The sequence below is a fragment of the Dermochelys coriacea genome, chromosome 5 (genome assembly GCF_009764565.3).
Source record: "Dermochelys coriacea isolate rDerCor1 chromosome 5, rDerCor1.pri.v4, whole genome shotgun sequence".
In the NCBI taxonomy this organism is placed as follows: Eukaryota; Metazoa; Chordata; order Testudines; family Dermochelyidae; genus Dermochelys; species Dermochelys coriacea.
In genome coordinates, this window is record NC_050072.1 from 52,133,877 (window position 1) to 52,150,846 (window position 16,970).

Consider the following 16,970-nt stretch of genomic DNA (forward strand, 5'->3'; position numbering starts at 1 on the left):
CGGATCACATGCCTGAAACCTGACCTTTGCGACCTAAGTCCCGTGAAAGTGAGTAACCCCGCCCCGTGCCTGGATCCCGCCAACTGCTGGGAACGAGCCTGAGACCCATCACGCTTGTTTCCCGGAGGAGACCACGCAGCCCGGCAGAAGGCCCCTGTTCTGCGGCTACTAACCTGTCTGGTTTCAGACACCCAAAGGCGAAAGGCCCCACGCAGTCTCGCTGAATCTCCGCTCTCCTGCCTCGCGGCGCCAACACCCCCTCCCCGCAGACTACACATCCCGGCATGCCACGCTCCCTCTCAAGCCAACCGGCCCATAGGCATGGCAACATGGCATGCTAGGACTTGTAGTCCATTTGCGCAGCTCTCGCTAGAGGACGAAGAGGCCCGGATCGCACTACCTGAGTCGGGGCCAAGGGAGGTCTCCGTTCTTCCCGATGCCCATGTTCTGGCACACGGCGGCTATGGAGTTTAAGGGGCGGACCATGGCGCTTCCTTTCTGCTCTCACCTCCCGCCTGTTCAGCCTCCCGCTTGGTTCAGACTTTGGATTTAGCGCGCCACAACCCACGCTCAGAGCGGTGAGCATGCGCAGAGCGACCTAGGCGTCCTTGCCTTTTTGGGGAAAGGGGAGGGACAGCCCGCCGCTCACTGCAAAGCATCACGTGTCAGGGACAGCACCAATCACCTCTCTCTCCAGAGCCCCGCCCCGGCAACAGTTCAACCTCTTTTCCCTCTAACGCCGTCCTCCGCTGACCTGCACGTGGTGCCGTGATCACGTCACTTTGTGTTCGGCGGCGCGTACGGGCGCTTGGCGTGCGGGGAGCCGCCGGTTTCTGGGTTCCCAACCATGCCGCGGGGGCGAGAGCCCAGCGGCCCTGGACCGTCGGTGCTGAGTAAATTCTTCCGGCCGGTGGGGTCTCTACGCGTAGCCGGCTGCTCAGCCTGCTCCGCGGCGAGCGGCGGCGGCGAGGGGCTCCAGGCGGTGGCTCCGCACACGGTGCGCGGGGAAGGGGCGCAGTAGCAGCCGGCGTGACGGGTGTAGGGTGCGGGGCTGCACCGCTGGGGCGGGTTTTTCTTAACGCGCTGTGTGACCCTGGGTCGGTGCGTGGCCCCACACATTGCCATAAACAAACCCCTGCCGGCGCCCACGGCGGGCCCTGGCCTTCCGGGGGCCTCTCGCGCCACCGCCAATTAATTGCTGTGGTGCCTGGGTAATTGCCGTTATAACTGCCGGGCTAGTCTCCTCACCTCTCCCGCCAGCAACACCCCTACCAGAGCTGTATGGCCGAGGTCGGCGGCGGTGCTGGGGGGGGTTTGCTGTCTTGTCACCGCTGCAGCGCTTCTGATGAAGGCGGTCCAAGGGCTAGTCTACACCAGACTGTACTGATGTAGCAGTGCTGCCAGTGCAGGTGCTCTATGCTGACGGGAGAGCCCTTTCCTTTTGGTACAATTACTCCACTTTCCTGAGTGGTAGTTGGTATGTCAGTGGGAGAGCTTCTCCCGCCCACATAAAGCTTTCCACGCTGATGACTAGGCCACTGTAAGTTACCTTGCTCAGGGGGGTGACTTTTCCACACCCGAGCCACTTGAGTTATACCAAAGTAAGCGCTAGTGTGTACAAGTCTTTAGTGGGTGGGTGAGAGCTTGCCCATCGGCTTAATAACTCCTTCTTCTCTGAGAGGTGGTAGCTATGTTGGTGGCTGAAGCTCTCCTGCTGACAAAGCACTGTCTATACTGGTGCTTAGGTCGGTATAATTTCTGTCGCTCATGAGCGACATAAGTTATACTGAAGTAATTTGTAATGTAGACATAGCCTGAATTAAACTTCATTCTGAACTTCTAACGTACAATATTTACTTGGTATACCCTAAGCAGGTGAAACTGTGTTCCTTTTATGTGTATGATTATCTAGGGCAGGGGGAGTAGTAACATCTCACTTTCTTCTCCCTAACTCAAATCCAGATAATGTAAGGTTTGAGTGAGAGAGCCAGGAAATGCAGTGAAGCAGAAAGTCTACCTTTATCCCTATTTGCTTTTGTGCTGAGATATTGCAGACACACACAACACTGAAGTGTAAGATGAACTCAAGCTTCTAGGAGACCCTATGTTGTGTGTTTGCTTATATTTAGTTTTTATAAAGCTGAAAATTGAAAAAAACTAAATTTAAAATCAACATTGCCAAATTATGCAAATCTATCAGCCTAAGCACAGTATCTTTTTTTATCAAGCTCCGTATCATGGTGATTGATGATAATTTAAAAAAATCTATTAAGAACAACTATTTGCCCTGGCTGAGTAGGTGTTCAGGATTTGATAAGGTTGCTTTAAGTTTATTTTCTGAGAGTTGTACTATGCAATACTCAAGATTCTTTGAAGTGGCTACTGCATATTCCCACTCAGTGGGTTGCATCCCCTACTCCAGTTCCTCTGAGCTTTAGAAGTTTTTTGGAAAGCAATGCTTTTTTTTGGGCCCACACAAGTACTATCTTTGCAGCATCTGATATTTGCAACTGAGTTTATGAAAGCGCTGTGACCCCAAGTGCCTAATTTTTTTCCCCTTTCCAGAGTCAGGTGAGCATATAAGTACCTTTGAGTCTGGAGTGATTTTAGAATCTTTTTAAAAAATAATTCCAGATTTCCCTAATTTTTATTAACTGTATTATAGATAGTAAGTATTAAGTAGTTTGCTTGACTGCACAACTATGATTCTATTCTTGACCCACTGTCCTGGGACATTTCTGGTCATTGCTGATCAGACCTCCAAAGATCCAGGTACAGTAGGCAGATTTAAGTTATGAGCGTTTTGCCCTTCCATGTATCTGGAGGCAGGAGTTCTTGTTTTTCCCTTACCGTTCCTCTGTTTGCTGCTCATTTTGGAAGACCTTTGCATTGTTAGGCTTGCATCAACAAACAGCATTGGTTCAGTGCCTTCCTTAATGAGGAGACCTTTCAAACTCAGTATCTGGAAATAACATCTGAAGAGCTGTCTATACCTGTGAAGGACAGAGGAGGCTGCTTTCAGCTTCAAGGCAAATCAGGAATGACCCTGACACCCAACTCAGTGTCAGATAGAGTGGCTTACTGGCAATGAGAATTGAGACTTGGGGTGCTGAAACTTTCTTAAAATCCTAAATCTCCCTTGCTGTTAGTAAACCACCAGTGCAGGTCCTTTATCATTGTTGGAAAGAAAGTTAGTGTAAATTAATGTTGCTCAAGCATTACTCTTGGGGGAATTCTGAGCCTAAAAATTCTGCACACAATATTGCAAATTTCTGCATATTTTATTTTTCAAAATAATACAATATTATCATGTCAGTTTCAATTGTTTTGGTAATTTATTTCAAAATACCTGTCCATGGGAATGTCTGTAAAAATGTAGACAACAACAAAAAAATTCAGAAAATGTTTTCTGACAAATAGATTCCTTACTAGGAATATTAATACATAACTTTGCATTATAATTTATTTAAACTACAATTCAGACACTCAGCCAACCCCTGCCCCTCATCCCCATGTGTCCCTGCAAACCTTATCCTCTGTTCCTATATGTCCCTGCACCCTCACTCCCAGTCAGCCCCTACCCCTGCCACTAGCTCTTCTGAACCGCAGCCCTGTGTGCCCCACTCCTTCCCCCCCCATATTCCAGGCCTCCTAACAGGGTGCTGTGAGGAACGCAGCCCCTCCACCTCCCTATTGGCTGCTGACTGCTGCTGTTGGTAAACTGGCTGTCCTCTGTTCTGGTGCCACAGCAGCCCCTGATGGGTAAAGGACATAACTGTAGCACTTCTTCAGCAGACTATATCTTCTTCAGAGAAAAAAAAATCTGTGGAAGACATGAATTCTGCATGTGCACAGTGATGCAGAATTCCCTCCGTAATAAAGCATGGGCCTGACAGTATTTGTATGCTGATGTGTCTGTCTGTCTGTCTCTCTCTCTCAGGAGCCTTCATTTCTTTCAGTATCATCAGACCTTCTCTCTCAAGTCTTATCTTCTAATCTAGAATCACCTTACCTTGCAGTATGGAGCATGATGTGGCATACTCTATAGAAGTCTAGGAGACTTCTGCTGCAGTCTATAAAAACATTTACACTACTCATCAGGGAAAAAAGGTTTCTTTGTGGGCAGTTGGTGTTCCATGCCCATATTCAGAAAATGGTGCTCATGCAGCCTCACTGGGCAATACTTTTTAGAAAATTCTAGAAGCTCAGCTCTGCGGGGAGGGAAGGGACATATCCCATACAGACAATGCTCTCAGAGAGACATAGATATCATGGCAAGTGACTTTTTTTTATAACAGACCTTGAACTGGGTGCAGGATTAGATGAAGTTTTGATTTCCCCAATGACATACACAAACCATCTGTTTTATACTGTCGGGGAAAATGTTACTATTGTTAGAAGTGTCAAAAGAGACCCTCAGACTGCTTTTAAATGTATCTGGAACTGTAGAATGACAGTATGCACATGTTGTATATTACAAGAAATAGTCAAATATAAAGAAATAACTGAAACCATTATACACATGCAATCTTTATCAATCAGAATATTTTATGGATGAAGAAGTTATAATCTGATCAATGTACTGACCATAAAGAAAGTTAAAGATCACATCGTTTAAGAATCAGCAGTCAAAAATGATTTTCTGGGTTTTTTTCCTTTAAAAAGTATTTTAAAATAAACTGCGGTAGTAAGCCTTTTTAAAGTTTCGGTTCTGCCTTCCTATATTAGGCAAGTTCTCCAAAGTCAAGTCTCCACCACCAACAAAAAATATTACTCGTATTTGAAACACGTTAGTACATAGGAAAAATCTCATCGGTATGAATAGCAACAAATAGTTAAAATCCTTTTTGATAAATTAACATTGAAATGTGTATTCATCACACTTTGTATGTACAAAGTGCTATGGATACAGAAAAGATAATTTTGTAAGTGAATTAGTTATGGATGGAAGATGCTGGCTGGATAGTCCTGGTAACTGAAATCGTCTCTCTCCTGACAGCAGATGCAACATTAACCAAACCAATATCCCTCAGTTCTGTTCAGTTTACATGCACTATTAATTCTTGTCTTCTCTACCAAAGAACGAGTAATCAATACTACTTGTGGGGAGGAGGTTCGTAACATGGATGTCTATTCACTGTGAGGTTTAAGGGGATCAAGGACTTTATCTTTTTATGTGGTTGTAAAGTGTTAAGTTCACCTATGGCACTATAATTTAGGTCACCAAGGCCCCAGTTTCCAATAAGCCTGAGGGTGTGTCTCTGCAGAGCTCAGCGCAGGGTAAAGGCCCAAGTCATTTCAGGTAGGGCAGTGAAAAGTTTTCTAATGGTAATTTTGCTCACAAAGGGTCAGATCCTAGTCCTATTGAAGTCAATGGATGTTGCGCCAGCTATTCTATTGGGATAAGGATTTTGTCCAACATGTAGACATAGTAGAGCTAGTGACTGGAGCTATGTTGCAATAATACCTTGTTCTTTCTACTATCTGTAGAGTACACTAGTTGCTCCTTGAGGAATTCTGCACCAAAAAATTAAAAACTCTGCAACAAAATTTAAAAATCCTGTGCCCAGCATTTTCAAATTCTGCATATTTTATTTGTTAAAATAACACAATATAACCACACCAGTTTCAGTTATTTTTGGTCATTTATTTCATAATATCTGTTAGCAAGTATGTCTGTAACAATACAGACAACAAAAAGAGATTCAGGGAATGTTTTTTGACAAATAGTTTCCTTACTAGGCATATTAATACAGAACTCTGAGTAATAATTCATTTCAACTACAATACAGAACCATATTTCCCACACCCTGCAGAAGCAGTGCAAAAGCTTGAGGGAGTCGGGTAATGGAGGAGCTGAGGGAGAGGGAAGTAATTGCTGGGAAGGAGCTAGGGTGTGAACTTGGAGGGTTGTTGGGTAAGGGTAAGAAAACTATGGAACAGGTTTTTTGGGGATGGGGGCAGGGAGGGATTGTTAGGGAGTGTCCTTCCATGGAGACCCTGGCTGAGCCCTAACCGTTCCCATTCAGTCAGGTACATCTACTCCTGTTCCCATGTGTCCCTGCATCCCCATGTGTCCCTCCACCCCCACATAGACACCCATGCCCCCCACATCCCCATGTGGCCCTGCAACCCCTTCTCCTGTTCCGATGTGTCTGTGTTCCCACTCAGCCATCCCCCTTCTCCCATGTGGCCTTGTACTCCCTCCCTCATCACTATGTGGCCCTGCACCTCTTCCCCCCCCCCCCACCGTGGCTCTGCACCTCCCCTCCCATTCAGCCCCTGCCCCAATCTGTCCTCCCCCACAAGCCTGTATGAACCCATCTATGACTCCCTGTCTCTTGACCTGGCCTGACAGGCACTGTGAAGAAGGCAGATTTTTCCTCTTCCATAGCTGGCCAGGAACTGCTGCTCTTTTTTAGCACCACATCATCCTCTGGTGGGCAAAAGGCAGAACTGCAACAACTTTCTGACCAGTTTTTTTGCGCAAAAAATTAAAATTGTGTGGCTCATTAATTATGTGCACAAGCAGTTGCACAGAATTCCCCAAGAGTAACTAGTTTTTGTATCTGTTTTGAAGAAATCTAGCCAATTATAAAAACCATTGTATGCATACATATACAGTTAGTTAAAAGAGCAAAGAATTTCTAAGTGTTATATAGAAAATTAAATTGGTGTTTTTACTTTATTCTGCAGAGAGAGAGTCTATTTTTTGGGTGTCTATTTTTCATTCTTCCAGCATATGACAAGGGAAGAAAATAAACTAACTTTTTTAAAAAATTAATGTTTTAGACTTCTAAGTCTGGCAGAAATAAGAGAAGAGCTGTTGAAAACAATGAACCTAGTAAAAAGAGGACAAAACCAGTACAAAGTAATAGAAAGGACGGCCATGATGCAGTGAAGATTCTTGATGTTGGTGAGTTCATTGTAAACAAAAACTTGCAGGCACTTAAATTGAGTAAATAGTTATTAATTGTCAAAAGTTAAAATTACATTGTCATATAGTTTAGGGACTAGCTTTTGAATTCAGTGTATATATTTTAAAGTGCCATTAGTTGTTGAGAAATCATAGTTGCTAATTATGTTGAAACTAATTTAAGAAAAAAGTTGTGCTCTGTTTCTACACGAAGCATTTAACTAACAAATTAATTTTGGTAGAGAAACAAGACAGTGAATAAATAGGTTCATTAACTCCATTAAAGATTTTTTGAGGAAAGAATCATTTTCAAAATAGAAAGGGACTGTATTGATGTGGAACAACACTTTTATAATAACAGGTTTCAGAGTAGCAGCCGTGTTAATCTGTATTCGCAAAAAAGAAAAAGGAGTACTTGTGGCACCTTAGAGACTAACGAATTTATTTGAGCATAAGCTTTCGTGAGCTACAGCTCACTTCATCGGATGCATTGCTTATGCTCAAATAAATTTGTTAGTCTCTAAGGTGCCACAACTACTCCTTTTTTCTTTTTTGCGAACATTTTTATTGTGCTTGAAAGTACATCAGAAATAAGAGTGAAAATACGTTGAGACGTACTATCAACTTGAAATATAGTGTATTTGGAAAAAAGAATAGCTAAAGTAGTTTCAGATGATACACTGGCCTCAGATCCCCTACTGATTTTGTAGCTTTACAATTACTTTGCTCTATTAAAAGCATTTTTTTTTTTGCCTTCTGTGTGAGATGCACAGAAATGGGAAACTAAGGCCCATATCCAAAAAGGTATTTGGATTTAGGCACTTTTACAATCCACAAAACCCCCACTCAGTTGCCATCTAATCCTGTAGCTGCCTAAACTCAGTCAGTACCTACATTTTTGCTGTAAAAGTTCCCTAGATGCCTACTTTCTGCTTGTGGGCTGCTGCCTCTCTAGGCAATGTGATTCTCATATCAGGGAAGGGTAGATATTCTTGCAGAGCATGGTCCAGTAGGTGTGCTCTGAGTATGCGTAGTGGACTGGGACCCATTCAAAAATCCAGATGGAGGAGGAAGAGCATCCCATATAACTTAGGTGAGTGCTCTAACCACTCGGCTAGGTTGTGGTAGACTCGGATCCAATTCCTTCCTTTCCCTGATAGGGGGGAGAGGATTTGAACAGGCATCTCCCACCTTTCAGAGGATGCCCTAACCACTGTGCTAGAGGAGACTCACGTCAGAGTATTCTGTAGTCTCTCCTGTTGAAGCTGTTCCTCTTTGGATAAATCATGAGTCATTAGGCCAGAGTGTGTGATTGAGAATGGTTCTGTAGCGTTGTGATTAGGGCATTCATGTGGGAGATCCAGTCCCTCTGCTCCAAAGACTATTGCCCCCTTTCTTTGGCATCTCCCTTAGGCCGCTCCCCACCTAGTATGTTGGCTTTTGTGGATCTCTTTCTTAGGTGCCTGTCTCTCCCCATTCATTGTATAGGGAGGCTAGGCACCTAGCTCAGGCTTTGTGATCCCATTGTTTCACTGATTTTTCTAGGTGCCTAAATGTTAGTCTCTTTGTGGTCCTGGACCTCACAGATTTTACAGGGAAAATAGTGAAGCTGATTATATTCAAAGTTCTGTCGCATTCACAAAACAAGCAAACTTGGAATTTTTTTTTCTTTAATGTCTTTCAAGACGCAATCTAAGGCCTGGTTGACACTAAAAAGTTAGGTCTACCCAGCTACATTGTTCAGAGGTGTGAAAAAGCCACATTCCTGTGTGATGTAGTTAAGCCAGCCCAATCCCTGGCGGAGGCAGTGCTAGGTCAGTGGAAAAATTCTTCGGTTGACCTATTTACAGCCTCTCAGGGAGGTGAATTACCTGTGCTTATGTGCTACAGCAGCACTAAGGCTATTTCTGCACTTAAAATGCTACAGCGGCACAGATGCAGCACTTCAGTGTAGATACTCATTACAGCTGCAGGAGCGGTTCTCCTGTCACTGTAGTTAATCCACCTTCCAGAGAGGCGAGTAACTAGGTCAATGGAATACTTCTTCCATTGACCTAGAGCTGTACACATTGGGGGTTGGATTGGCATAGTTACATCTCTTACGAGTATAGATGATTTTTTTTTTTTTTATACCCCATAAAGAGATATTTATGCCTATGTAAGCTTTCAATGTAGACCAACCCTCAGGTAGGTATTAATTGTAGCAATAGTAGATCAAAAATAGTAAGAAGTGTGATTTTTAAGTTGATCCTGTTTCTTTATATATCTATGTAAATATTAGTTGTTTTAGACTGTGATTATGATTTAATGTTAATGTGAATGTAATTTTTATAACAGTTAAACAAATAGTTATTTAGAAGAATACTTATGCTAGATTAATGATGCTGAGTACTGCCTTCTTTTGTAATGCACCACACTACCAGGTTCCCTTAAATGCCCATTCCAGAACGTTTACACAGAACAAGCTACTCCTAGTTGTTTACTTTAATTTCAAATGACTGCCTCCAACATGCAGTACTCCTTTTGCTTAACCACCTGTCCCAATTTATATTTAGCACAGACACTATCCATCATTCCCCAGACCTGAAGTAGAGCTCTGTGTAGCTCAAAAGCTTGTATCTTCCACAGGCAGAAGTTGGTCCAGTAAAAGATATTACCTTATCTACCTTGTCTTTCTCATCTTTGATGTCAATCTCATTGAAATCCTAATTGCAAGGTAATTTGTTAATATATTTTCCTTGTGTATTTTTACTAATAAAGAAGAGCCTAAGAAATGCGCCAGGCCCTCCATATCTGTGAAAACATTAAACAAACTGAGAGAATTCTGCAGTGATTCAAAGCACCCATGTAACAGAGTCCAGATGGATACTTTACAAGGGAGTCCATCTGTGCACTTGGAAAAATGTCCTACTTTTGTGGAAAGAACCCTGGAAATGAATAGTGCTCTTCATTCTCAGGACACAGGTTCTCAGATCAGTGAGAAGGTATGCAGTACTTCTGTTCCAGGGACCACTGAATTACAGTGCAGTTTGGATTGCTTTTTATGATTAAAATACAGACTTCGCTGGGTTTTTCTTAAGTTCTATGTGACAGAATGCAACATGAAATTATGCAATATCGTACCAATGGTAGAATCTGACATTCATATTCTAGCATTTTACTTAACTCTTTACACAGTAAATAAAACCACTCTTGATCTTCTTCAGTGATATTCTTAAATAATGTAACTGAAGTTTTAATGAAATTTGTTTTAAATAAGAAATGTTTAAAGATTAGAAGATAGAAAATGGTGGTAACATATCCTGTACTTTGGATGTGGTGAGATTATTCATATTTGCGTACACATCTTTTCCAATGTGACTTTCAACTGAGTTCTTGTTCAATTCAGGTGTTATAATAAGGATAGAAACGAATACAAAATTATTACTGGAATGTAACGTATCCCAGTGGGATTCAAGGCTGTTAACACTCTATAATGTTCCCCACTGTGGAAGATGTGGTTAGACCAGAACGTATTTTGGAGATAGGTTTATATTGGAAAAAAAACATTGGAATGATATCTGCACAGTTAAATATAGTGTCCCTATGCTCTCAAAACAGGCTATAATAGGAGTACTTGCTAAATATTTGAGTCCTGATCCTGCAATCTGATTGAAGTAGGAGAACCTTGTATCAGCCTGGTGCCTCACTGATTTTTATTGGGCTCCATATGGGCACAAGAATCTCTCACCTGGATCAGATTGGGGATTTAGAGGTCAAGGCACATAACTGCTTGTTTGATGTACTGCTTTTTCGTGGATTGGCAGGTTGTTGTTCAGCAGAGGAGAGCTTTACTTCCAGCACTTCTATATTATCTTCCATACTTATTTTGCCTAGTTTAGATCAGTTAACTTGCATTTTTGGTTGAAGGAAAGATACCAAATTTGATAAGATTTGACATTTTATATTTTGTTTACATGGACAACTGATGGAAGGAGAGGCTAATTGAAGACCTCTTGGAAGGTCATTGTGTGGAGTGGGATTGAGCGTATGCAGTCATGTGATCAGTCACAGAACTTTTCTTTCTTCCCTTTCTAGCCTTTGTTTTCCTTTCATGATCTTTGTTTTCGGCTATTGTTTATGCATATATATTGCACTAGCTGATAGTAGGTTCAGAATTGTTATTTTAACCTGAAAGAATGCTTCAATATATTCAGCACGGTTGTATGACAGCCAGTTCTGGATGCCGAAACTGTATGTTTTAAAAAGTTTAATTTAAGTATTCAGTAATTGAGTGTTCCTCCATAATTATTGTAATACCTCTTTTTTGTTCACAGGAACAGTCATGCTTCAGTCTTAGTCAATTTTCAGCATCATGTAAGAGTTATGAAGGTTCTCAAAATATTTCTAATATAAACCTCCTTAATAAAAAAACCAAAAGCATATACACTCCACTAGAACTCCAGTTCATAGAAATGAAAGAACAGTATAAAGATACTATTTTGTGCGTGGAATGTGGATATAAGTATAGATTCTTTGGAGAAGATGCAGAGGTAAGTAAGTTTTACCAAGAGCACTTATTGTTGCTCACTTTGTTACATTGTGTGGAGGGCCACCATCATTGATAGAAAAAGTTCTTTAAATTTAGAATAACACTTGTAATCAAGATACAAAAGATCTACCCTCTTTAAATCTAAAGGTGTCAATTTAAAAATTTTTTTGTACCACAAAAAAGATACATCAATATTTCAGTATTCCCTATTTGAAGTACTGACAAATCAGCAAATATTAGATTCTACAATAACATTACCTTGTTTACCAAAGTTAAACTGAAGAAATTGAGGGTGAACTGTATTATGACATAGAACTAATTATCAGAATAAAAATATTTAGCTTGACAGTAACCTGATGACTCTCTCTGAAAAATGCAATGTCCAAGTGCCCTAATTGCATATATTTGTGAAAATAGCTACTACCCTCATTAATAGAGGGCTATATAGAAATTAATAGGGGATGTTTGACACAATTAGGTATGAAATTGTATCTGGTGCTTTATCTGCACAACTGTAATCTATATGAACAGGCAAAAATGGCAAAGGAGCATGGCTTACATGTCTGCAAACCACAAAATGGCCCATAAACATCCTTTCTCTCATCTCTCTAAATCATTAATACTGTTTTAGCCTTTGTTCTGAGCTATTTACATATATAATTAGGAGCAAAGGGAAAACTACTTTTGCTTAGCCATTGGAGGTTTCATTTTCCCAGTTGTCTTTGTTCTGGGTATTTGGTCTACCTATTTGCTAGCAGATTTACTGTCCTGAAGCCCATTCAGGTTGGTTAACACCTATCTGCTTGTCCAAAGCACAGAGCTGGCATCTGGAAAGAAAAATGTCTTTGGATCATTGTGTTATGTCATGTTTCTAGCGGCTGCTGTGATTTTTGTTTTTGTGAGGGTGCTTGGATGCTAATGTGATGAGTGCAGTTTCACGGGCTCAGTAGTTATTTAGGTTTATCAAGGTAACCTAACTTACACTGCATTCTTGCACTGGACTTCAATGGGAACTCTTTGGCCCTTGGTATTCATTCACGGTATCATGGGGTAAGTTACAGGGTGGATTGATTTAAATCAGTGGTTTCAATCATTGATTTAAAGCATATTTTTAAGCAGGAAACCTTGATTTTAAATTAACAATTTTAATCTTGTTTTGCTTCTGTACTTTTTAGTTACCTTTGTAAATAAAGGTTCATTCTCCTTGGTAACCATTTAAACAGGTTGATTTGTAACTAATTCTAGCCAACTAAATTTGGTACTTCCTTTTGATAACCAGAAGAATACACTATATCAACACATTTATATAAGCAGTTATATAACTTAATATACATTTATTCAGATTCTTAATTTTTTTATTATGTATCATCTTTACTAGATTAATTTTTTGGTTGTGTTTTGAGTCAAGCACTCTCTCTGTAGAAATTAAAATTCAGTTGAAGTGGACTAGTATTTTAAAATTGTTTTTATTAGTTCAATAAAACTCCTTTAATGTACTGGGTACATTTAAAAAAAAAAAAATTTAGTGGAGTTCATCAAAACATGTTTTGCATTTAAAGCTAACTGATTTATTAAACAAAGGAAGTATTATATGTATTTAGTAAGTTGAACTGATAGATTCTGGGGACTATGTCTTTCAAGACTAGTAGATCTCTTCCTTTCAGACCTAGCTTTTTTTATTCAATGATAGTACGAAGAAAACTAGCTTTCCTGCTTTTTTTCAACTTCTAATTGTTTTTGACTTGAAATGAACAGGTCATTTAACTGAACTAGTTAAATAAGAATGAAAAAAATATTCCTTCTGCACCTGCAGAAGATGCTAGTGCTGTCAAAAACTCATTTAGCATTTCAGCAAACTCTGGCTTGGCCGGTGATTTTCATCAGTTCAGTGGTTTGATGATCTTTAAAACTTCAGCAGCAAATAGGTACTGCTTCTTATTTTTTGTACTTAATTTAAATTATTTTAATAGATTATATTAATTTTAGGTCTTTTTTTGTAGTCCATTGTATTTTCAATTTTAATTTTAAATGGGTTTATTTTAAAATAGAAAATGCATTTAATTTAAATAAAAAACCCAGTTTAACTCAAAGTAATTTTGTGTTTTTTTTTAAAAAGAATAATTGATTTTTTTTATCCACCCTGATAAGTTAACAAGTAAAGCCTGTGGGAATGGAGTCCTCTGTTCTGGTTAGGATTCTGAGATTATGAATGCTTGCTCCATGCTTAGACTTCTAGTACCTCAGTTCTCCTGCTTAGCATTCCACAATACACCGCCATAGTTTTGGTTGATAGCTGATTTACAGGTTTCAGAGTAGCAGCCGTGTTAGTTCGCAAAAAGAAAAGGAGTACTTGTGGCACCTTAGAGACTAACAAATTTATTAGAGCATAAGCTTTCGTGAGCTACAGCTCACTTCATCGGATGCATTTAAATGCGGTTAAATGCATCCGATGAAGTGAGCTGTAGCTCACGAAAGCTTATGCTCTAATAAATTTGTTAGTCTCTAAGGTGCCACAAGTACTCCTTTTCTTTTAGCTGATTTACAGTATCACTTTTTGACAAGTCTGTATTCACACAGCTCTATCACAGTTGCCAAAAGAATCTAGACAGGGAATGTGAAGTAAGAGTGAGCCTAATTGACTGACTATTTTTTTCATACTTTGCAGATTGCAGCGAAGGAGCTAAACATTTACTGTCATCAGGATCACAATTTTATGACTGCCAGTATACCGACCCATAGACTATTTGTTCACATACGGCGACTTGTAGCAAAAGGATATAAGGTCATTTTTTATTTAATTAGATATTGTTAAAACCAAAATAGTATCAATCCTTACCGAAATAATTTGTTGATGTCATATGGATGTTCTCACTTGAAAGATAAAAAATATGAAACCTTTTAATATTTTACTGGAAAAATGTATGACAAACTCCTTTGCATTCATTGCTTTCTATATACAATGTCTTGGAACCTTTATGATTTTTAATAATGTTGATTCAGGTCTCCTCTGTTGATCTCACAATATTTCAGGGTCCATTTGACTTTTCTGGAAGCAGTTCTGCCTGTCAGTAAGTGATAGAAAGTAGGACAGAAAGCACTTTCTTCATCCATCCATCCATCTCTCTCTCTCTCTGTTTTCCTCTTTTTTTTTTTTTCTTCTCAACCCATGGTTTTTCTTCCCTTCTTTTCCATTGTTGTTAATCTCTCTGTTGCTAATCTCTTTCCCTTCTTTCCCCTCTATGATCATGCAAGACTTTTTTTTGTACCTCTTATATCTTGATGTTCTGGTGAACTTTACTATCTACATTGAAAGAATTGTTGCAGCAATTCTTCTCTGACAGGTGGCCAACCTCTCAAGCTAAGTTGTTTCAGTATAAACCATGAGACAGTAAGGGCAAGAGGAGAAAGGAAGTTGCAGGTAAGCTGCAATTCTGTCATACTTGATGGTCTGAATTAGTAGGGCTGGTTCTAGTCCTCCTCCCCTCACAAGCATATTATGGTTTAATATTTGTATCTCTTAAATTAAATTTTTTGTTGTTTAAAGTTGGTTATCCTTTTTCCTTCATTAGTTAACATATTTTTTATTTGTGCACATTATAGGTGGGAGTTGTAAAACAAATGGAAACTGCAGCACTGAAGGCTGCTGGAGAAAATAAAAGCTCTCTCTTTACTCGAAAACTGACTGCACTCTATACCAAATCTACACTTATTGGAGAAGATATCTTTTTTGATGTGTTAATTATTTTGCTTTTATACTAACCTTCATTGTGCTCTGTGTTATGCAATGTTCAGTATGGATTGTGTGTGTTTGAGATTTTTTGCAATAGTCCTTCAGTATAAGAGAGCATGTTCCTGTTAATTAATGGGCGTGGGTGGGTGGGAGGGAAGTGCTGAATGTTTTTGCTCCTCTGCATTGGGAAAGTTCTGGCTGTATTGCACCTGTTGTCACTTCTGTATTTACAGCAGAAATTTATTCAATAGGACTGAGAAATAGAGGATGGTGAAATGTTAAAACTGTCCATATTTGTGAGTTTCAGATCTTTTGCAATAGCACTGGAATCTATTGCGGGATTGCATTATTGGAGCACTTTTTGGAAATGGTAGTGCATCCAGTTCCAGTAGTTTGTTTTTGTTTTTTTTTTTTTTTTTTTAAAGTCAACCTCTGGAAATCAGCATAAGGAATTTTGTGCTAGAAATGAGACTTCAAGAATCAAGGGCTTCCTCATCTTAACCTCTAATCTTTTTGGGTATGCAGTAAACACGAGAGCAAGATTTTCTGTTTTGCATAGCCCAGGGGGAATTACTTATATGACCCCCCCCCCAGTCAAATTGTAGATCCTTTATACTGGTGCATATTTAGTGGCCAACACTTAATATAAAAAGAAATCAATGGCAGCATCAAATAAGGTTTCTGAACAGTTTGCTATGCTGTTAAGACAAGGCTAATGATACTCAAGTATACCCAAATTTTAGACTATGGTAGGACTTCATCCAGATTTCATGAAGAATGAAATCTCTCTCTAAGTGTGTTGCAATAGAACAGAGATTGCGTTGGCACCTAGATTTAATTATGTTCAGAGGTGGATACAGTTAAAACAAACACAAGTGGGTCCTATGGCCTAATAATAAGAGGGGAGAGGAACTATTGATGCTGGTAACAACAGTGTTTCATATAAAATGAGGTGAGCCTGAATTGAAAGCCAATGGGCTATGAAAAATCTAACATTGGTAGCCTGTCCTTAATCCTTGTAACTGAAATAGGATATCAAAATGAATTAAAAACAGCTTTTAACGAGCATAGCTCTTTCTTTCTTCCTTTTAATTTGTCCATTTCTTTGTTTTTTGTGACCATTCCCAGTCAGCACCCACAGATTCTTTTACATTTTTCACACTAAGTAGTTATTGGGTACTAGGAGCTAAAGAAGAAAATTGACTTGAGCTCACTAAATTAGGATGAGCTAGCCCTATACAGCGCAAGATGTGTGGTCTCATCCACTTCCCTCTTCTTGTGACTAAACCCATTCTCCTATCTACTTCCTGCCAGCCATTCTTCAGGTTTGGTACACTTGCCCTCTTTGCACCAGGAGGGAGACGAGACAAAAGAAAACACATCTTCTATTTATTTCTTGATTAGGTCATCCTAAAACTGCAGTTAGGGAAAGGGGTACTAGAAGTTAAAACCCACAAATCAGGGAAGCAATTTGCTGCGTAATTTGTTTAATGGAGCAAGGGCATTATAATGTTGTTGGGGTTTTTTTTGTTTTTGTTGGAGACACCAGCGTGACTCTAGTTACTCTTGAAATGTGTTGGAAGGCTCAGGTAAAAGCCAGTGGAGTGAGGAACAACACTGAATGACTGACACCTTGCATGGTTTGAATGGAATACATAAATGCAGGTGATCTTTTGCTCTCCACCGCCACTACTACTGCTAGGACACTAGTGGTCTCCGTTGCAGACTGTTGCTACTACATCAGGTGCTAGCTTGCTGTCATGTGATGCTCATCAGCAAATTTTGCTCTTTAC

General features: G+C 40.0%; 2 protein-coding genes across 8 annotated transcripts in view; one reads left to right on the forward strand and one right to left on the reverse strand.

Moving 5' to 3' along the window:
* Window positions 1–7,382, reverse strand: part of DHFR (dihydrofolate reductase) — a 47,809-nt gene extending 40,427 nt beyond the window's left edge. Inside the window, exon 1 of one of the 4 annotated variants that reach the window (XM_043515158.1) lies at window positions 7,354–7,382. Coding sequence is in view for 2 of the 4 variants with exons in the window: in XM_038403852.2 (XP_038259780.1) it covers window positions 174–331 (158 nt within the window). In the remaining 2 variants the exon portion in view is untranslated. Of the gene's footprint in view, window positions 1–169; window positions 719–7,353 lie in introns of those variants that run through there. The other 3 variants (XM_038403853.2, XM_038403852.2, XM_043515157.1) reach the window with 3 other exon arrangements.
* MSH3 (mutS homolog 3) overlaps window positions 742–16,970 on the forward strand; it is a 181,965-nt gene continuing 165,736 nt past the window's right edge. For 2 of the 4 annotated variants that reach the window (XM_038403844.2, XM_043515155.1), the window contains exons 1-6: window positions 742–997; window positions 6,793–6,916; window positions 9,677–9,900; window positions 11,233–11,448; window positions 14,113–14,229; window positions 15,048–15,165. In XM_038403844.2, coding sequence (XP_038259772.1) covers window positions 848–997; window positions 6,793–6,916; window positions 9,677–9,900; window positions 11,233–11,448; window positions 14,113–14,229; window positions 15,048–15,165 — 949 coding nt within the window. In that variant the 5' untranslated portion in view covers window positions 742–847. Of the gene's footprint in view, window positions 998–6,791; window positions 6,917–9,544; window positions 9,633–9,676; window positions 9,901–11,232; window positions 11,449–14,112; window positions 14,230–15,047; window positions 15,166–16,970 lie in introns of those variants that run through there. The other 2 variants (XM_038403846.2, XM_038403851.2) reach the window with 2 other exon arrangements.